This window comes from Phyllobates terribilis, unplaced genomic scaffold (assembly GCF_046119375.1).
Source record: "Phyllobates terribilis strain yellow unplaced genomic scaffold, ASM4611937v1 Scaffold_4__5_contigs__length_816908805, whole genome shotgun sequence".
Classification (NCBI taxonomy): domain Eukaryota; kingdom Metazoa; phylum Chordata; class Amphibia; order Anura; family Dendrobatidae; genus Phyllobates; species Phyllobates terribilis.
The window spans coordinates 640,503,417-640,526,908 of record NW_027362764.1 but is presented as its reverse complement, the minus strand read 5'-3'; the positions used below and the strand labels follow the sequence as shown (position 1 = coordinate 640,526,908).

Sequence of the window (23,492 nt, the reverse complement as noted above, 5' to 3'; positions counted from 1 at the left end):
AAAAGGAATAATTTTTGTAACGATTTTTACATTTGAAAAGCATAAAAAGTCTGCCAGTGCCAGACAGTCTGTTTATTACCATCGTTACCATTCGTTTACCCATAATCAGATGTGTGTGGAGGTCACGTTGACATTACTAAGGTTGTGTTTGAGTTAAAGAACTTGAAAGGGGTGCAATGCAGTCTTTGGAGGCTTTGAAGTATTTGCAATTTGCAGAGAATTTAATTTGCTCCAAATCTAATTTTCAGAAGAAAAAAATTCTGAAATTTTGGCGAATTTGAATTGTAAAAGATTCGCTCATCATTAAAATATAACCATAATACATAATGAAGTGTAATAGGTAAAATTCATATCACCATTATTACCATGAAATCCTAATACTGTACATTTCCTGAAAAAAAGTATTATCTGCGCACATTGTTTTAGGGGACAGAATGAAAAACAATCTCAATAAAATTATATAAATCTTCATTACAGGCAAGTGTGATATTTACAGGCTGATCTGTTTTACAGTCAAATTACAATGCATGTTCCAACATAAGGAAACATTTCTGTGTGACTTGTTACTGTAGATTTTCTATAGGATAATGGAGAGAGCAATTTAACCAGATGGTTTCCAAAAATTACATTATATAGAGCTTAAGTGTCAAACAGCCAACATCCACAGTCACTTTATAGCTCTGCGGGGACTGTAACAAAAGTACTAATGACTATCTGGGAAACAGATAGGAAATTCCGGAATACGGATTCTGATCACTGCCTTTATTTCAGAAGTTATACAACCAGCTAGAACTGTGGGTGTCTTAGTGGCACGTAGTTGGAGTTAAAACCTTTCCTGGATAAGGGATTATACATATTAGCATCATCCTTTACATATTTTCAACCAAATTCTATTAGAAAAAGAAAAGAAATGAAAGTACAGCATTAAATCTAATTTATTTTATTATACTTTTAAAATGTTACTTTTGACATTGAAATTATACAGTATATATTTTATATATCGCAGTTAGTAAAGCAACTGATTGTGCTGGATGTTATCAACTGTTATCCATTCACAACTACTTATTCAATCCATTTTTAAATGGAATCTGTCAGCAGGTTTTTTCTAGTTCATCTGAGAGCAGCATGATGTAGGCAAAGAGACCCTGAATCCAACGGTGTATCACTTAGTTTATGGGTGCAGCCGTTTTCACACAATCAGAGTTTTTAGATTTAGTATGCAGCAGAGCTGAGAAAGCTAACCTCGTCCACACCACAGCTTTCTGTATACACAGCTATAGACAGTGAGCTGCCTATCACAGGAGTGGGTGGAGTCGGGCTAGCATGCACGCACTGCTGTAACTGCTGTAGTCCTGGCAATGATAATCACCAGGTGATTAAACCTTCATTGTAAGTAAACAACAGCACACAGGCTGACATGTGACACATTGTTTAAATCTGTGGTTTATCCCCTACCTCATGCTGTCATCAGATTACATAGCAAAAGCCTGCTGACAGGTTCCCTTTAAGAGGTCCAAATATAGTTGTAAACTGAAAGCATGTAAAATATACATACTGATGATACAGAAGAGGGATAATGCACAACAGACATAGTACACACAATAAAATATTATGATGAAATTACAGGACTAGAATCTTGTCAACAGTGATGTCACAGAAGTGGTGTAATGTGTACAGTAAAGTCATAACATAGGGGTAATTACTGCAGTGAAGTTAGTGCTAGGTTCCAGGAGGAGTGCAAACAAGACCCTCTGCCTTGGCTAGGGTATTTAGATACTGGAGTGGGCAGAAAAGTGAATATTTGAGCAGGAATTATACAAACGTAATGTCACAGTACAGGACTGATGCAAATAGTGATGTCACATTACTAAAATAATGCAAATGAAGATAGCATCCTTCTGTGGATCTGCAGCACCCAATTTTGTCATTACAGGGGTTGTGCCTTTCACAACCCTTGAAGGCAGGGACGGCTTCAGGTTTTTCTGGGCCCCGGGTGAAAGAGTCTCAGTGGGCCCCTTTAATACATACCACAATTCATGATACACAGATACCGCAGAGAGATATAGATATAGTACAATGCAAAGATTTCACTTCTTACATTACATGAGCGATATCTATTGTAAATTCCACAATAGCTCAGAAACCAGCGAATCGCTCCACACAGAATACTGGCCCCCATATAAGGCCCCATACGGAATACTGGCCCCCATATAAGGCTCCATACGGAATACTGGCCCCCATATAAGGCTCCATACGGAGTACTGGCCCCCATATAAGGCTCCATACGGAATACTGGCCCCCATATAAGGCTCCATACGGAATACTGGCCCCCATATAAGGCTCCATACGGAATACTGGCCCCCATATAAGGCTCCATATGGAATACTGGCCCCCATATAAGGCTCCATACGGAATACTTGGCCCCCATATAAGGCTCCATACAGAATACTGGCCTCCATATATGGCTCCATAAGAATACTGGCCCCCTTATAAAGCTCCATACAGGAAACTGGCCCCCATATAACGCTCCATACAGGATACTGGTCCCCTTATAAAGCTCCATACAGGATACTGGCCCCCATATAACGCTCCATACAGGATACTGGCCCCCATATAATGCTGCATACAGGCTGTTACCCCCCACATAATGCCCCATACAGGCTGTCCCCCCCCTTATAATGCTCCATGCAGACTGTTACCCCCCACATAATGCCCCATAAAGGCTGTCCCCCCCCTTATAATGCTCCATGCAGGCTGTTCCCCCCACATAATGCACTATGCAGGCTGTCGTCCCCCCCTTATAATGCCCCATGCAGGATGTCACCCCCTCTATTTATAATGCCCCATGCAGGATGTACTCCCCCTCTTTATAAGGCCTCATGCAGGATGTCACCCCCTCTCTCTATAATGCCCCATGCAGGATGTCACCCCCCCTCTCTTTATAATGCCCCATGCAGGATGTCACCCCCCTCTCTTTATAATGCCCCATGCAGGATGTCACCCCCCCTCTCTTTATAATGCCCCATGCAGGATGTCACCCCCCTCTCTCTTTATAATGCCCCATGCAGGATGTCACCCCCCTCTCTTTATAATGCCCCATGCAGGATGTACCCCCCCTCTTTATAAGGCCCCATGCAGGCTGTCACCCCCTCTCTCTATAATGCCCCATGCAGGATGTCCCCCCATCTCTCTATAATGCCCCATGCAGGATGTCACCCCCCTCTCTTTATAATGCCCCATGCAGGATGTCAACCCCCCATATTATGCCCCATGCAGGATGTCACACCCCCCATATTATGCCCCATGCCTCCATACATTAAAAAAAAAAAATCAAATACTCACCTCCCTCCTCCTCACCTGCTGCCCGCGGCTCGGGTCCAGGGACTCCAGCGTTGCCGGCGTCTTCCCGTTCTGCGCTCCCTGTGACGGCTCAGGGGAGGGCGCGGTGGAAAGACATCACCGCGCCCTCTGACCTGAGACGTCACAGGGAGCGCAGAGCAGGAAGACAGCGGATCTGCGGGGGCACGGGGAGAGGTAAGTATCCGGCTGCTGGGGCCCTGAGTAAGCGGGGGAGAAGGGCGGGCGCTGACACAGCTCTCCTCCGCCCATAGCCCGGCGGGGTGCGCGACCGCCAGTGGGCCCCCCCGCCTGCTCAGGGCCCCGGCACTTGCCCGCGTGCGCCGGGTGCTGACGCCGGCCCTGCTTGAAGGTGAGCATATTCTTTGCTTTATTTTTCGCTTTAACTTGAAAAAGACCTTATTTCGATCATTATCTTTCCAGCTTTCATCATAATCATTATGATTATTTTAACTCAGGGTTGGCATTTTTTTCTGCCTTTATTTCCATATGCTTCGATATAGGAAAAAAAAAAGCAACAAAAATCTTGCAATATAAAAATGGCACTAAAAATGCTAGTAAATTTGGCTAGTAAAGGAAAAGCTTGAAATCTGTGGTGTTTTTCTTTATCAGTGTTTTTGCCCAGGGGATAATGATTGTCCTTGAGGAGATCACAAAACTGACGTAGGGAGACATGTAGGCCAGGTAATGCTATATGGGAACAAGATAAGCTGATAGCCTCTTCAAAGAGTAGATCGCTGGCACTCTAGTACCAACTATTAGATGTAATCACCCTATAAGTCAAAATTTGGTCTATATCAAACCTTGCCTCGACTTAGGACATTTAGCCAAACCAGAATCTTCTCCAAAATGAAAAGAATTCCACATTTCAGACAGCTGTTTTTACATTCTTGCGTTTGACCAAGCCAACCAATTAACCACGATCATACTATTGAAAACACTGAAGCAGCTGTATTGAGATGGAGTTCTTTCCTTTTGGAGAAGACTCTGGTTTGGGTCAACATTGACCATGGCTACCTCAATAGGTGGTACTAGAGAGCCACTTGTCTTCTTGGAAATGTGAAGGTTATTACAATACAACAATTGAAGACCACTCAAAAAATATTGAGTGTAAAGGAGACCATAGAATGGATGAGCACTAAATGGTTCATTCAGTTTCCTACCTTCATTCATTGGCTAATTCACATGTGCACCGAAAATTAATCACAGGAAAATCTCTTTTGTGATTTACCGCAAGCGAGTCAAAATGCGTTTCCATACTAAATTAATGTAAAGGGTGCCAATACCAGTGTCACAGCAATGTTTATGTTTTTCTGTCTTTGGCTATGTTCACACATTGTGTTTTTTCAGCTTTTTTTTTCCTGCAGCAAAACCTGATCTCTTGGCAGGAAAGAAGCTGCAACAAAAACACAGGTTTTGGTGCATTTTTTGGTGCATTTTTGCTGCATTTTTCAGGATTACAAAGTTCAGCTTTGCTTCCACCACAGAAGCATGAACACAGGTCACCAATGCAAGACATATGTGAAACTATATTAATCAGAATTTCAAATGTTACAGTGGGGGGAGGTGAATTGTTCAGTAATAGTTTACCTAAGTGCATTGAGTATGTATGACACTATTTACTTTCACAATATGGTCTGCCATTCAGTTGCACACGCATTGTTCAATTTCACACCCTCCTGGGCCACAAGTATTGTTCAATCTCACACATAGCTCACATGTAGCTAAGCCAATGTTTATATGTTTATGTGTATGTAGCGCCCCGAGGGTTCGGTCACTACAGAGGTATTGCATCTCACCCAGAGGTGTGATATCTCACTTCCACTTAAGGATGTGTGGCTCAGGACCCTAACACCCACATGCACTACACCACATTTCCGGGAGACAGGGCGACAATGCTCCCAAGAGTGAGCACAACTGTCCCTGTCCCTGGCTCGAGTGGGGGGAGGGAACACCTAGAAAGGGGGAACCCGGTAGTGTGTGGGTGGGGAGAGTAGATCCAGGGTGCACTCTATAGAGGAGTATATATGGTGGGCACCATTTTAGATCAGAGTTCAGTTCAGTTCAGTCAAGGAGAAGAAGAGAGAGAGCGGAGAGAGAGGGAGGAGGGGAGAAGAGGCTCAGCATGGGCTCTGCTCTGCAGGCAGGCCAGGTCTTAAGGCCTGGGCCTGGAGGAGAACGAAGGAAGGGAGAAGAACGGAGGAAGTTCTAGGAGAAGACTGAAGGGACCCCAGGGGTGCGGACTGGCCAGCCGACACCGCACGCCCGCCACTACCAGAGTAGGGGGGTCAGGCCAAGAAAAGGGAACTGGATCCCTCATCTAGTGGAGGAGAGCAACTACCCTCAGCTAGTAACCGGAGGCCGTGACATTGTACATGCACGGCCCCTCACTACACCCGTTAGGAAGGCACCACATAGGACCCAGGGAAACGGAACATACGTTTGCCCGCCAAGGCCCGAGGCAGCTGGACAGAAACGTGGTCACTTGTGGGGTACGACAGGCCAGAGAAAGGACACACGAAGGGGGTCCTGAAAAGCATCCCAAAGGTACCTGGGGGTTGGCCGAGCCCCTCACCTGGTAAGCACCGCACGACGTGGGCAGCCATCATCTGCAGAAGTGGCTTGGAGTTTAAAACTGTGAGTAAAGACCCTGGACTGCATCACTGGACTCTGAGTCATTACTGCTGCTCCCGCGCACCATCACCACCATCATCTGCACTCACTGCCCTGAGGATATACTCCTCCCGTGGGGAGTTATACTACCCCCTGCTGCACATACAACATCAGCCTCAGTGGTCTGCCCTGCAGCGGCGGTTCTCAATGACCGCAATCCACGGGTGGCGTAGTCGGACATTTAGACATTACAAAACCAAAGAAACTGATCCGCCACTGGTTTGACCACCCTGAGCCACGGGACCGGGTCGCCGCCACGGAGACTACAACCCCCAGCATTATACAGAGACCCGGCTCCGGGTATTCCCCTACATACATGGCCCAGGGGGCGCGTCATGTATACATCAGTAATTTAATTAAACTCTCCTAATACAAACTACCATCTCAGTGACCAAGACAAAATGGTAAAATCACAAAAATAAATGTGTTTCACATTCATTAATTGTTTTATCTCCAATGGGGCAAATAGGAGGTGATTTGAGCTTTTGTATTTTTTTTTATTTTTTTCATATTTATAAAAGCTTTTTTTTTAACTTTTTACTGTGTTTAATAGTCCCCTTATGAGACTTGAAAGCTGTGATTGTCCAATTGTCTGTGCTATACATAGCAGAAATGTATAGCAGAAATCACGATCTCCTATGAACACTGTCCACAAGTATCGTAATGACAGGCACGGGGTCTTCAGAAGACCCCCGGCTGTCATGATACCCCATCGGTGCTCCGCGATCACGTGACAGGGGCGCCGGAATAACGTGCTTCTGGGCAGTGCGTGTTAAATCCCGCTGTCAGAGATTGACAGTGGGATGTAACTGGTTAAAAGCCGCGGGTGGAACTCCGATCCATCTGCGACTGTTAAAGGAACATGACAGTTAATTAAATCAGCTGTTATGTGTGGGTAAAGATGCGGGCTCAGCGTCGGAGCCCGTATCAAAGTCAGGGACACGACATATGACGTAAATATATGTCATACGTCGTGAAGGGGTTAAAACTTGTAATTAAAACAACATTAGCTGAGTGAACAGACAAGGAAGAAGAAAGGACCCTGAAATGCTGCATGCACTTGTGGCGCCCCTGAGGATTCGGTCGCCACAGAGGTACTGCACCTCACCCAGAGGTGTGGTGTCTCCCTTCTCTCAGGTAAGGAGGGAGTGCTGCACGGGACCCCAACACCTACATCCAACACTACACTACCCCAGGCCAGCCGGAGGGGCAAGACGCAATGTAGTTTTCTGCTGAGCCCTGACCCTGGCTGGGGTGGGGGGAACACAAAGTTAGGGGGAACCAGTAGTGGGTGTAGGTGGAGGAAGTAGTTTAGGGGAGCACTCATACAGTAGATATATAAAAGGTAGACATCTTAAAAGGAGTGGTTGTTGGTTGTTGAGTAGGGACAGTTCAGAGGAACAGTCTGCGAGCAGAGGCTCTGTAGGAGCTCTGCTCCACTACAAGGGCCTAGGACAGAGGCCCAGGAGAGGAGCAGGGAGTAAGCTCCGTTCTGCAGAAGGGATCCTAGGGGAGTACGGCAAGTGCAGGCGGCACCCGTACACCCCGAACCTGCCAAGTGTCAGGAAGATCTAGGCCGCAAGAAGGGGACCGGCCCCTGGCCCAGTCGTGCAGCTTCAGGCCTCGGCTGGAAAAAACGGAGGCTTCTGACTTCTATAGCCAGAAGCCAAACCCCCCACTTCAATCCAAGTAAGGTCAAGCAGGTCTGTGCAACTCCGACGGACAGGGGGGACCTTTCAGCACCCGAACTGGATTCACAGTGGGAAGCGCAGGGCAGGAGGGAGTAAGACCCAGCGTGAAGTCGGTCTAGAGAAGCACATAAGAAAGCGGGGTTCTGCCAGGTACACCCGAGCTGCCTGAGGAAGGACTGGACCCCTGCCCGGTGAACGCAGTGCGACGCGGGAGGCTTGCACCAGTACAGTGCACCTGTGGACTGTCTAAGAACTGTGAGTAAATCTTGGATGACAGCACTGTACTGCGTCTGTCCCTTTCTTTCGCCGGCGCCATTTCCCTCCCTGCACTACAATGCCCAGCGCACCTCCATTTATCCACCTGTGGGGGGGCCGTTCCATTTCAAGCTGCCCTAACATCTGCCTCAGAGGACTGTAGCAGCGCTTGTGATCCTCACCAGACACCACAGGTGGCATCACGACAAATCCCCTATAAATATCCCCCTTTTGCACTGACCAGGGCGGGTCACGGACCGGGCCAGCCACCGTGATCTCCCCCAAAAGCAGCCATAAGGCCCGGCTGCCGAGTACCCCACGGCCCTGGGGGCGCGTCACACTGATCCCTTGATAAAACGCATTGTCTAAGATAGTTTTTTTTTTTTCAAATACTAAGAACAGTGGTACTGCCTTTGAAAAATATGCCAACCTTTTTTACTGATTCTACACATCTCAAGGCATGTGGAGACGCTTCAAATAGGGTTTATCGACAGTACGTCACGTCCAGAGGAGTAACAACCGCGGTCGCAGAGGTCGCGACTGCGAGCGGACCCGGCAGGTGAGGAGCCACCAACGTCAGCAGAAACTTCAACTTGATGTGCTTGCAATTCATTAACATACAATTTCAACAATGGATTTCTCTAAAATAGCAAAACGGAATTCTACAAGAAAATGAAGGATTTAATTAGCATTGCAGCAACTTTATATACATGCCCTGAGTTTGAGATATAAAATCCCAGTGATAGGTTCTCTTTAAAATACCACTCCATAGGTTTCTTTTATTATTCCCCCCCACCCCCAATTTGTAATCAGTGATTTGTATTTGTGTATAATGTGTAAATTAAAATACTTTCACAGCACAACACAGCAATGTTCAGTTAATGAGAAATTTGTAAACGTCATAAAGTAACAGCTATAATGGAAATGTAAATGTATTCTGCTTCTTTGCTAGTTCAAGACTAGACTGTCCCTCCAGTGAGTTCAGTTCTTGTTTGCCCCAATGCTCTGTGAGCTAGGGAAGTTTACTCTCCAGGGGCTCCATAGCAGCTGCATACACTGCCTCTGTAGTATGTTTGCTCCTATGCATGCTATTATTTACAGACTGAGCAGTTTTGTGGTTAGTTATGCTCACCAGTTTTGCTATGATAATTCAGAGTGTAATCTAGTGGAAGCATACGGATGCTATTCCAAATGAGCAACGTCCTGTGACTGTATCATCATTCAGGCAAGGTTGTATGTATCTGTGCATGTGCAATAAAGCACAGGAAGGAGGACCCAGGAAGGAGGAGAATGAGATTTCACCCTATCCCCAACTCTATATTATACATAATCAATGGACTATTTTCCTTACGGTGACATAAGTTGGGGATCCAACCTAGTTGGATTTGTGTGCACATTCTGACACATGTTCCTAGGAGCAGAAAAGGACTTTCTTACAGTGGACTGTTAAATATAGGACTTTCCTGCTTGTATAACCTTTTGTTTTTGTTTTTTTTTTATAGCTGTTTTTGCACCTTTTATGTACAGTTGAAACCAGAAGTTTACATACACTATATAAAAAGACACATATGCATTTTTTCTCAATATCTGACATGAAATCAGAATAAACCTTTCCCTTTTTAGATCAATTAGGATTACCATCATTTTTAATATTTGCCAAATGTCAGAATAATGCTAGAGAGGGAATGTTTTAAGGCATTTTTATTACTTACTGCAAAGTCAAAAGTTTACATACATTTCATTAGTATTTGGTACTATTGCCCTTAAACTGAATGACTTGGGTCAAACGTTTGGGAGATCCTTCCACAAGCTTCTCACAATAGTTGTTCGGAATTTGGGCCCATTCCTCCTGACAAAACTGGTGTAACTGATCCAGGTTTGTAGGTCGCCTTGCTCGCACCTGCCTTTTCAGCTTTGCCCATAAATTTTCAATAGGATTGAGATCAGGGCTTTGTGATGGCCACTCCAAATCATTGACTTTGTTATCCTTAAGCCACTTTGTTACCATTTTGGCAGTATGCTTTTGGGTCATTCATTGTCCATTTGGAAAACCCATTTCCGCCCAAGGTTTAACTTCCTGGATGATGTCTTGAGATGTTGCTTCAGTATTGCCACATAATCTTCTTTTCTCATCATGCCATCTATTTTGTGAAGTGCACCAGTCCCTCCTGCAGCAAAACAACCCCACAACATGATGCTGCTATCCCTGTGTTTCACAATTGGTATGGTGTTCTTATGCTTCCAAGCGTCTACCTTTTTCCTCCAGATGTAACGATGGTCATTATGCCCAAAAATTTCAATTTTAGTTTCATCAGACCACAGGACATGTCTCCAAAAATTAAGGTTTTTGTTCTTGTATGCATTTGCGAACGTTAATCTGGCTTTTTATGTTTCTTTTGGAGTAATGGCTTCTTCCTGGCAGAGTGGCCTTTCAGCCCATGTGGATACAGTACTCGTTTCACTGTGGATATTGACACAATCTTACCAGTTTCCGCCATCATCATCACAAGGTCTTTTGCTTTTGTCCTTGGGTTGATATGCACATGTCGGACCAAAGCACGTTCGTCTCTGGTACACAGAGCCCGTCTCCTTCCTGAGCAGTATGATGGCTGAACATTCCCATCTTGTTTAGACTTACATATAATTGTTTGTACAGATGAACTAGGCACCTTCAGGTATCTTGAATTGTACCCAAGGATGCAAGTGCAAGTCCACAATTCTCTTCCTGATATCTTGGCTGATTTCTTTAGACTTTCCCATGATGCTACACAAAGAAGCCTTGTGTTTCAGGTGTGCATTAAAATACATCCACAGGTGAGTCTCTAATTAACTTAGATATTCCCAAAAAAACCTATCAGAAGCTTCCAAACACAAGACATCTTCATATGGGCAGTCCAGAATTGTTTAAAGGCATAGTAATCTTAGTGTATGTAAACTTTTGACTTTGCAGAAAGTAATAAAAAATGCCTTAAAACATTTTCTCTCTCATTATTTTGGTATTTGGCAAATATTAAAAATGATGGTAATCCTAATTGACCTAAACCGGGAAGGTTTATTCTGATTTCATGTCAGATATTGCGAAAAACATGCATATGTGTCTTTTTATATAGTGTATGTAAACTTCTGGTTCCAACTGTATGTCCTTCATTTCCTTTTATATATATATACAGTTAGGTCCATATATATTTGGACAGAGACAACATTTTTCTAATTTTGGTTCTAGACATTACCACAATGAATTTTAAACAAAACAATTCAGATGCAGTTCAAGTTCGGACTTTCAGCTTTCATTTGAGGGTATCCACATTAAAACTGTATGAAGGGTTTAGGAGTTTCAGCTCCTTAACATGTGCCACCCTGTTTTTAAAAGGACCAAAAGTAATTGGACAATTGACTCCAAGGCTATTTCATGGACAGGTGTGGGCAATCCCTTTGTTATGTCATTCTCAATTAAGCAGATAAAAGGCCTGGAGTTGATTTGAGGTGTGGTGCTTGCATTTGGAAGGTTTTGGTATGAAGTAAACATGCGGTCAAAGGAGCTCTCCATGCTGGTGAAACAAGCCATCCTTAAGCTGCAAAAACAGAAAAAACCCATCCGAGAAATTGCTACACTATTAGGAGCGGCAAAATCTACAGTTTGGTACATCCTGAGAAAGAAAGAAAGCTCTGGTGAACTCATCAATGCAAAAAGACCTGGGCGCCCACGGAAGACAACAGTGGTGTATGATCGCAGAATAATCTCCATGGTGAAGAGAAACCCCTTCACAACAGCCAACCAAGTGAACAACACTCTCCAGGAGGTAGGCGTATCAATATCCAAATCTACCATAAAGAGAAGACTGCATGAAAGTAAATACAGAGGGTTCACTGCACGGTGCAAGCCACTCATAAGCATCAAGAATAAAGTCTAGACTGGACTTTACTAAAAAGCATCTAAAAAAGCCAGCACAGTTCTGGAAGAACATTCTTTGGACAGATGAAACCAAGATCAACGTCTACCAGAATGATGGAAAGAGAAAAGTATGGCGAAGGCGTGGTACAGTTCATGATCCAAAGCATACCACATCATCTGTAAAACACGGCAGAGGCAGTGTGATGACTTGGGCATGCATGGCTGCCAGTGGCACTGGGTCACTAGTGTTTATTGATGATGTGACACAGGACAGAAGCAGCCGAATGAATTCTGATGTATTCAGAGCCATACTGTGTGCTCAGATCCAGCCAAATGCAGCCAATCTGATTGGTCGTCGTTTCATACTACAGATGGACAATGACCCAAAACATAAAGCCAAAGCAACCCAGGAGTTTATTAAAGCAAAGAAGTGGAATATTCTTGAATGGCCAAGTCAGTCACCTGATTTCAACCCAATTGAGCATGCATTTCACTTGTTAAAGACTAAACTTCAGACAGAAAGGCCCGCAAACAAACAGCAACTGAAAACCACCGCAGTGAAGGCCTGGCAGAGCATCAAAAAGGAGGAAACACAGCGTCTGGTGATGTCCATGAGTTCAAGACTTCAGGCCGTCATTGCCAACAAAGGGTTTTCAACCAAGTACTAGAAATGAACATTTTATTTACAATTATTTAATCTGTCCAATTACTTTTGGTCCCTTTAAAAACAGGGTGGCACATGTTAAGGAGCTGAAACTCCTAAACCCTTCATCCAATTTTAATGGGGTTACCCTCAAATGAAAGCTGAAAGTCTGAACTTCAACTGCATCTGAATTGTTTTGTTTAAAATTCATTGTGGTAATGTCTAGAACCAAAATTAGAAATATCTTGTCTCTGTCCAAATATATATGGACCTAACTGTATATATACAGTACAGACCAAAAGTTTGGACATACCTTCTCATTTAAAGATTTTTCTGTATTTTCCTGACTATGAAAATTGTACATTCACACTGAAGGCATCAAAACTATGAATTAACACATGTGGAATTATATACTTAACAAAAAAGTGTGAAACAACTGAAAATATGTCTTATATTCTAGGTTCTTCAAAGTAGCCACCTTTTGCTTTGATGACTGCTTTGCACACTCTTGGCATTCTCTTGATGAGCTTCAAGAGGTAGTAACCGGAAATGGTTTTCACTTCACAGGTGTGCCCTGTCAGGTTTAATAAGTGGGATTTCTTGCCTTATAAAAGGGGTTGGGACCATCAGTTGTGTTGTGCAGAAGTCAGGTGGAAACACAGCTGATAGTCCTACTGAATAGACTGTTAGAATTTGTATTATGGCAAGAAAAAAGCAGCTAAGTAAAGAAAAACGAGTGACCATCATTACTTTAAGAAATGAAGGTCTGTCAGTCTGAAAAATTGGGCAAACTTTGAAAGTGTCCCGAAGTGCTGTTGCAAAAACCATCAAGCGCTACAAAGAAACTGGCTCTCATGAGGACCGCCCCAGGAAAGGAAGACCAAGAGTCACCTCTGCTTCTGAGGATAAGTTTATCCGAGTCACCAGCCTCAGAAATTGCAGGTTAACAGCAGCTCAGATTAGAGACAAGGTCAATGCCACACAGAGTTCTAGCAGCAGACACATCTCTACAACAACTGTTAAGAGGAAACTTTGTGCAGCAGGCCTTCATGGTAAAATAGCTGCTAGGAAACCACTGCTAAGGACAGGCAACAAGCAGAAGAGACTTGTTTGGGCTAAAGAACACAAGGAATGGATATTAGACCAGTGCTTTGGTCTGATGAGTCCAAATTTGAGATCTTTGGTTCCAACCACCGTGTCTTTGTGCGACGCAGAAAAGGTGTACGGATGGACTCTACATGCCTGGTTCCCACCGTGAAGCATGGAGGAGGAGGTGTGATGGTGTGGGGGTGCTTTGCTGGTGACACTGTTGGGGATTTATTCAAAATTGAAGGCATACTGAACCAGCATGGCTACCACAGCATCTTGCAGCGGCATGCTATTCCATCCGGTTTGCGTTTAGTTGGACCATCATTTATTTTTCAAGAGGACAATGACCCCAAACACACCTCCAGGCTGTGTAAGGGCTATTTGACCAAGTGGAAGAGTGATGGGGTGCTACGCCAGATGACCTGGCCTCCACAGTCACCAGACCTGAACCCAATCGAGATGGTTTGGGGTGAGCTGGACCGCAGATTGAAGGCAAAAGGGCCAACAAGTGCTAAGCATCTCTGGGAACTCCTTCAAGATTGTTGGAAGACCATTTCCGGTGACTACCTCTTGAAGCTCATCAAAAGAATGGCAAGAGTGTGCAAAGCAGTCATCAAAGCAAAATGTGGCTACTTTGAAGAACCTAGAATATAAGACATATTTTCAGTTGTTTCACACTTTTTTGTTAAGTATATAATTCCACATGTGTTAATTCATAGTTTTGATGCCTTCAGTGTGAATGTACAATTTTCATAGTCATGAAAATGCAGAAAAATCTTTAAATGAGGTGTGTCCAAACTTTTGGTCTGTACTGTATATATATATATTATATATGTAAACATATACTGTGTTTATACTGTATATATATATATATATATATATATATATATATATATATATTTAAGTACCTATACACATATAGACCACTGAACCTTCTGTTTATTAATGCTTTAAACTTTAATAGTTTTACCTTGCTGTCCTAAAGAACCTCAGCGTCTCCGTAAAGACTAAGTGGTTGTTAAAGGGGTTTCCAAGAATTTTATACTGATGGCCTAATTCTTAGGATAGGTCAGCAATATCTCATCAATGCGGGTGTAACACGCGGCACCCCCACGATCAGCCACTCCCCGTGCCAGCGGCAGCCAGATTTGCTGAGTTACGGAGCTGCACTGAACAGTTCCATCAACAGAATAGTGGCCCCATACTGCACATCTTTCCCCTATATGAATCAATAGTGGGATGATGTGCAATCCTTGGCTGCAACCACTATGTAGTTGACAAAGCTGTGCTGAGCAGTTCCACAACTCGGCACATCTGGCCACTGCCGACACTGGAAACCGCTGATTGGTGGCAGTGCCGAGGGTTGCAACACCACCAATCAGGTATTGATGACGTATCCTTAGGCTAGGCCGTTAATATAAATGACCCAGGCAACCCCTTTATCACATATCACCTGTAAAAAGCCAGTGGGCAATGAGTACATTGTGTGCTTGCCATTGGGACTTGCCACGCTTTCGGTAAGTGGTAGCAGCATTGAGCATCTTGAGTGAGTGGAATGGTTTGGGGTACACACCGTGTTCAGTCTGTAGCCTGAGTGAGGAGTGAGAGTGAGATTAAGCTGTAGAGTGACATAGACTACCTCCAATGTCACGGAGGCTGGGTGAGGGCTCTGTGCATAACATTAGTGTATTTCAAAAAGACCATGAAGACAACTTAGCTTATTTGTACATGTAGTGTATTTATTATTCAAGAGACCCTTATAGTAAAAATTCATTCATATTACATATCTGCATCTAAAACTATATAATGTCTGTTTACAGTGTGTTTTATAACTTGTCATGGTAACAAAACTGCGGTTCTGCTTTTACTGTTTAGGAATCCGTTTGGTAAGTACGGCGATTGTCTCCGATCAGCTGAGTTTTCTCATTTGCATTTGTTGGTTGCATTACAATAGGAATTTGACCATCTAGGAAAAAAAACATAAAACTAAAATTATTATTGAATACTTTTTATGATTTTTAAAAGAAACTAGAATGATGAACGTATACAGTATTTACAGTTCTGCTCATCATTATTGGCACCCATGAAGTGTAAGTACATAATGTGGAATATCTCCTGAAAAAAATGAATCAAGAAAAACATTTTTTCTTTTATAGAGCCCTCGTGTTAAATACAAAAGAGCAAATGATAAACAATAATTTAAAACCAAAAATAATGGGAGGGAAAAATAGAAAAACCTAAACTTGCTGTGACACTGGTATTGGCACCCATTACATTAATTTAGCATGGAAACACATTTTGACTCGCCTATGGTAAATCACAAAAATACAGATTTTACCTCAGAATTGAGAATTTTGATAATGAATGATGAATTATGGCAGAGATAGAAGCAGATTTCTATGATAAGATATATTAAAAGTTGCTTATTTTCACATGTACTATTGATTTATGAAAAGAAAATGATATTGACAACATTTTTCAAAACACATGTAAACGGAAAAATCTCATTGAAATAATCTTCCCTTTAGGAAAAGAGGCACCTGTATAACACAAAGTTAATAATTAAACTCTTAGAATTAAACACATTATGTATGTGTCGATGAATACTATTGATGCTTTTAGGCAGAGAAAATTTTCTCATAGCACACAGTGCATCCTGTCACTCACTGGTAGTATTTATGGATTCTATTCAGCAGTTCCAGAATTAATTAATTATTAATTAATGTAAGAATGTAAGATCTTGGAAAAGAAGAGGCTAAATAATAGGTGAATACATAGAGGCATCCTTCAGTTATTTACAGAGTGTTACATGAACCCGTCCCGTAGTGTACTGTGTAGTCTCTTAAGCAGAGAGCACAAGTGGGCTCCCCATTGCTATGAGGCCATACTTGTCCCAATTTCTTGGAACATTGATTGCCTGTTGCTAATACCATGCAGTGTGCTCTAATGATGGTCAGAACTCAACAGCTCAAAAATTGACAACTTCTCGCTTAATTGCATTACACTGACCAAACTGTATCCTGTACAAAGTGAAAAAACCTCCTGCCAGTGGCAAAAATAGAGCCTGATGGGCCCTAGTGCAAAATTTTGACCTACTGCATGTTGGTCATTTGTATGGTCCTTTGTGGTGTTCTAGATCCTATAAAGACATACATGGTCACCCCCCATATAATAATGTCCCCATCCTGGCCCCTTCCTGTAATAATTTTCCCCCATACTCACCCCTTTATCTAATCATGTACCCCATCCTGGGCCACTTCTTGTAATAATGCCCGCCACCCTGGCCCCTTTATTTAATAATATCCCCAATCCTGGGCCCTTTCCTATAATAATATCCCCCAGCCTGGCCCACCCCCTATAATAATGTCCTCTATCCTGACCCTTTTATTTAATAATGTACCACATCCTGGGACTCCTTCCTATTATAATGTCCCCCATCCTGGGCACCATCCTATAACAATGTCCTCCATCCTGGACCCCTTTCAATAATTATGTCCCCTCTCCTAGGCCTCTTTCTAGAATAATATCCCACATCCTGGGCCCCATCCTATAAAATATCATCTTGGGCCCATTATAATAATGAAGGAAAAAAGAAATGTGTATCAAATGGAAAGAGGAGGGCATATCTAAGAAGAATATAATGCTGTCTACAGAGAATGCAGGGCAAACATTAGAAGAGCTAAAGCCAGCAATTAAGTGAGGCTTGCAAGGGAGACCAAAAGCAATAAAAAAGGATTTGGGGGTATGAAAAGGGTGAAGTGGTCAAAAATGATGTTGAGAAGGGCAAACTTTTAAATTCCTATTTTGCATGCGTGTTCTCTAAGAAAGCAAATGTATCATCGAAGGAATAAAAGAATCCACACTATATATAAACAAAGAGATGATGAGGGAACACTTAGCTAATTTAAATGAATTTTAATCTCGTGGTCCAAATGAATTGCATCCTAGGGTACTGAAAGAGATAACAGAGTAAATTGCAGAAACACTAGCCAGAATCTTAGAAAATTCCTGGACAACAGGAGAAGTCCCAGAAGATTGGGGAAGGGAAAATTTTGTCCCTATCTTCAAAAAAGTAAAAAAGATGGAGCCAGGAAATTACAGACCAGTGAGCATTACTTCTGTAACAGGAAAGATCTTTGAACAAATTATTAAACAACAGGTATGTAAGTACTTGGAAAAGAATACAGTATTTAATCAGAGCCATCATGGGTTTGTAGCAAACAAGTCATGCCAGAGTAATCTAATTTCCTTCTAAGATGGAATCACTGACTGGGTACATCAGGGAAAAGCGGTAGATATAGTATATCTCGACTTCAGCAAAGCATTTGATAAAGTATCTATTACTATCCTTAATGAAAAAAATAACCAAGTATGGGATTGACAAGGCTATGGTTAGGTGGATTCATAACTGGCTCAGTGATTGTACTCAAAGAGTGGTAATAAATGGTTACACATTCAATTGGAAGAGTTTTTCAAGTGGGGTACCACAAGACTCTGTCCTGGTCCCAGTGTTGTTCAACATTTTTATAAATGATCTAGATAAGGGAACTGAAGGTAAACTAATCACATTTGCAGATGATGCAAAGCTAGGAAGGATAGCTAACACTAGAGAAGACAGAGAAAGGATTCAAAACGATCTAGATAAGCTTTAACAATGGGCAGAGACTAATAGAATGGTATTTAACAGGGAGAATTGCAAGATTCTACATCTGGGCAAGAAAAACTAAAATTACATCTACAGAATGGGATTAATAGAACTAAGCAACAGCACTTGTGAAAAAGACTTGGGTATACTAATAGATCACAGACTGCACATGAGTTAACAGTGTGATGCAGCAGCAAAAAAGGCAAACACAGTTCTGGGATGTATTAAGAGAAGCATAGAGTCTAAATCACGTAAAGTAACCATCCCCCTCTACTTCTCCTTGGTCAGACCTCATCTGGAATACTGTGCCCAGTTCTAGGCACCACATTTTAAAAAACATATGGAAAAATTGGAGCAAAAGGATCTTGGAATGTTTAGCTTGCAAAAAAGAAGGCTAAGAAGGGACTTAATAGCTGTCTACAAATATCTGCAGGGATGTCACAGGATAGAGGGATCATCCTTATTCTCATTTGCATATGGAAACACGAGAAGCAATGGAATTAAACTGAAAGAGAGAAGATACAGATTAGATATTAGAAAAAACTTTTTCACAGTGAGGGTGATCAATGAGTGGAACAGGCTTCCACAAGAAGTGGTTAATTCTCCTTCAATGGAAGTCTTCAAACAGAGGATGGACAGACATCTGTCTGAGATGGTTTAGTGAATCCTGCATTGAGCAGGGGGTTGGACACAATGACCCCGAAGGTCCCTTCCAACTCTAACATTCTAAGATTCTATGATTCTATAATGTTCCACATCCTGGGCACCTTCCTCATCCTAGGTCCCTTCCAGTAATAATGTTCTTCACTGTTCTCCAACACATTTTAAAAAATAAACAATTCTTCTTACCCTTCCCCGCCCCCATGACATGCGGCATCTTCTTCCATTGCCAGCTCAAAGGTCCACAGCTGAGTGCCCTTATAACTTCAGTGCTTTGCACCGTGATGGGCATGCTGACATCAGGTGCCAGCCTCTGTATGGCCAATGGCATGTATTGCGATGCAGTGAATCAGTGGATCACTGCACTGCAATAAATTTAAACTGAATGTCTATCCAAGGACACACATCCAGGTGAAATAGGCACTGGCGTCGTCGGACCCAGATCTCGCACTAGCTCGGTCACAGTCATAACCGCAGTCATAACGTTCGTGCCTCCTGCTTCTTCTTATGAGCAGGATCAGTAGTACACAGCCCTGTAGAATTTCTTACTTAATATGTACAAGAATTTGAAATTTGATTTTGGGAATGGTAGGATTTTCCTCATAGTACCTCTAAGTTAGTGCTAGCTATGTCATATTTGATTCAAATTCACTCAGTCATCTCTAATACGTATATATAGATATGTACTATGTATAGATCTATAAAAGGCATGATGGATTCGATATGAGTTGAGTTCGAGGAAAATTTTATTAAATTCACAGGTGAATTTTAACAATTTGCAATTTGATTTGTTCAACTTGCCAAAGAAATAACATTTTACACATTGCAGAAGATTGCAATAGCCATAGAAAGCTGACATGACCTCAGGTGTGATCTTGCAGGTTTCCCAATAATGCCTTGCAGCTAACACATTACATGGTTTTAGGGACCTAATCAGGAGCTACTATCATAGCCTGTATAAAAGCCAAAGGCAGAGAATGCAGCATCCATTTTTAGGGTTATTTAGAATAGTGAAAGTAAGTGAGAGCTCACAGCTCAGCAATAGAGATAGGAAGAGAAAGTCATAAAACATACTCTTTACTCTATACTATAAAATACTCTAGACAGTAATATGGTGTGTAAGTGCAGAAGTGAAGAATATGTGTGTATTAGTCTGTGAATAATACAGAGATTTAATTGCTAGTGGGAGAGAGATAGAAGAGGTGCTAGTAGAAGTGCCAGACTCAGTGTGATTGATCCATGATATGGTGTAACTGACTTCTATCCGCTTCATTTGCATTGTAATTAAACATTCCTTTTCTTTATTCATCATGCAGAAGAAAGCAGCAGCAAGGCAGCACAATATTTTTTTACTGAAAATAAATCATGGCAGTGTCCTTAAAGGGTTTTTCCTACAAACAAAAGTTCATTTTAATCAATGGCTGTGTCTGACCATGTACGGTACATACCACAGTTGCTGGACAGGGGAGGAAGCAAAAGACAATACAGACATTACAGCACAGGATTGCAGAGGATTCATTTTGTGAGGTAAAACATTTCACTTCCTGTTTTTAAACAATATTTTACCTCACAAAATGAATCCTCTGTGATCCCCTGCTATAATGTCTGTATTGTCTTTTGCTTCCTCCCCTGCCCAAGAGCTGTGGTATGATTAGACCGTGTTCCACACATGGTCAGACACTGCCATTGATTAAAATGAACTTTTGTTCGTGGGAAAACCCCTTTAAGCAAAATTATGAGTGACCCGACTCCCTTGTATGAAAAGCAACTCCACACATGAATGGTCTCAGGATACTTTACTTTTGGCATGACACAGAATACATGTTAGAACTCAGTTTTTCTTCTCCAGACAATCATTCTTTCAGCCTACTTCCCAAAGAGACTAAACGGGGCTTCATCAGTCAAAATATCCTGATGTGCCTGAGACAAGTGATGTGCCACATCTTGTGGAACTAACCACAGATTTGTTGATGTAGGCTTGTGCAAGTCCTTCTGTCTGTATAGTCCCAGAAAGACTCAATGACTCAACGCAAAGGTCACATTATCATTTCCAGTAATCTTTGCTCCTCTTTACTCTGATGATAGTTGTTAATGATAGTGCCTGTATGTTTGAGGTCGTTGTTCTGCTGCAGAATGAATTTGGAGTCAATCAGTTGCCTTCCTGAGGATGTTGCATGAAAGATAAGTGTCTGCATGTATTTCCCTGTATTGAGGACACCATTAAGGCTTCGCTCACAAGAACGTATAACATGGCCAATCTGATGTAACATGGCTATCTGATGTTTTATTGGAGAGCACTCGGCCCAATGTTACACTATGGGGCAGTGCAGATCTGCGATTATTTTCTCATGCCGATCTAGCATGAGAAAACAATCGCAGTAACTGGGATGTCATCCCAGTGCAGTCTTATATACGCCGATAAAGGCAATGGAGAAGATGGAGAAATTACTTTCTCCATCTCCTTGACACCTTTGCTGTGATTGAAGAGGATCGGAGCACAAAGCACTGACACTCGGCTCACACTGGCAGCAGAGCTGGAGCCGAGTGTCATTAGCATATCGCGTCCGATGCTCTCGCATCGGAATCTATACACTAGTGTGACTCCAGCCTTATCCTTGCAAAATCCTCAACTCCATTTCCTGAAATGCAGCTCAAAACTTGCAAGGAACCTCCATCATTCTTTATTGCTGCATGCAGACACTTATTATTGTACTATTCCCCAGATCTGGGACAAACAAACTGCCTTCTGTTGCAGCCAAATATTTTGAATTTTCACTCTTCCGGTTAGAGCAACTACTGCCATTTATTTCCTCTACCCTCACCCTTCCATCCAATTTCCTGTGTTTCCTGTGTTTTCATGCATAGTTGAGTGACTTCGCCTTGTTTCATTATCAAAGGTATGGCTTTTTGGCAGTAATTCTATCTTGAAGACTTCCGTCCAAACTTCTTCAAACACATTGGTATAGGTGGGACCTACCGTTTGCTGCTAGTTCTGAGCTGATGACACTGTTGGACATCTTCCAACTTCTAAGGGAAGTAACCATGACGTGTCTTTCATGTGCAGCATTAGGTTTCCTTGGCTGACCAAAGCGTTTACAGTCCTCAATATTGACAATTTCTTGGTGCTTCTTGTATAGCACATCATATAGCCTCAGTCTGGTTTTAAATCTTTGCCTGAGACCATAGTGATGCAATGTAACTACCTTGTGTCTTGTTGCTGTGCTCAGTCTTGCCATGACATACTGTATGACCTGAATATGTCTTTCACCTTTGTAGCAGAGTTTGTGTTCCTCAACCAGTTTTAAGCCTTCTGCACAGCTGTTTCTGTTTCAGTTAATGACTGTGTTACAACAAACATGAGAAAATGTTGATCATTATCACCTATTTGGGATAAATGATTACTCACACACATGACCATACTCCTGTAAAATCTCCGCTTTAGTGCCCACAATATCCAGAAGAATTAATGCTGATGATGAATGTGCACTATACAGTCATGGCCGGAAATGTTGGCACCCTTGAAATTGTTCCACAAAATGAAGTATTTCTCCCAGAACATTATTGCAATTACACATGTTTTGTTATACACATGTTTATGTCCTTTGTAGGGTTTTGTGTAAAATGATGTCCAATATGCCTCTTTTTCTGTTTTTTTCGTGTTGCTCCAATACACACAAAGGAAATAAACATGAGTATATCAAAACATGTAAGTGCAATAATTTTCTGGGAGAAATACTTCATTTTCTGGAACAATTTCAAGGGTGCCAACACTTTAGGCAATGGCTATATGTACATTTTAAGTACGGGACCCTACATATACAGACCGCAGAAAGTAAGTGGCAGTCATGAAGCTATACAACATAATTTTTTTCTTTCTACTTCTAAATAAGATATCATTGTGGCAAATCTCTTGCTGAGACGTTTTAGTGTATGTAATTACTTTTCTTTTACCATTATTGCTTTGTGGAATGAAATCTCAGCCTTCCACGCATATATTGCTTATGACAATCTACACTGAAAGTCTAAGCCCTGGAATATACATTTCTGAAGTATTTTTATAACATATTTGTGGAATAATTTAGTATATTGCTTTCTTTATATAGCATCAGATCTTTTTCTATCTCCTCCAGAATCAAATAGCGACGCACGATAAGTCATATTTCTCAAGGATTTACAGATTTTCAAGTAACGTTTAAAAAAAAATGGTGGCGTCAATAAATAATATGATATGTGAATTCAATTGATGACGTCAGAGATATATTGTTTCTGAAATAGAGTATCCTGTGATTCCAACACCAAGCAGTTTATAATGCGCTATATCTGTCCAATACAGTGTGGAAATGAAATGTATATTCAAATCGAGAGAGCAAAAGTCCTTTGCATATGATCATTCACACTTCAAAAGCTCATATTTTCATTTTTTGAAAGGACCAGGCAGGGCAGGGACAAGGTATTTTGGTTCCGTAGGCATATGAAGCCGATGACACCCATCCCCCACATGAACCCTCAGCCTCCATGTAAAGGAATGGGTCAGAGACTAAGGTAACAGGACCTCTAACGCACGCCTCTCCTCCACCGATTGGTCAG

General features: G+C 42.1%; 1 protein-coding gene across 1 annotated transcript in view; it reads right to left on the bottom strand.

The window, feature by feature from the left end:
• Nucleotides 1–15,416: 15,416 nt before the first annotated feature.
• The window catches only part of DNAJC5B (DnaJ heat shock protein family (Hsp40) member C5 beta), a 184,561-nt gene continuing 176,485 nt past the window's right edge, over nt 15,417–23,492 (bottom strand). The window contains exon 5 of the mRNA XM_073676738.1: nt 15,417–15,566. Within this exon, the coding sequence (XP_073532839.1) occupies nt 15,472–15,566 (95 nt within the window). The 3' untranslated portion in view covers nt 15,417–15,471. The remainder of the gene's footprint in view (nt 15,567–23,492) is intronic.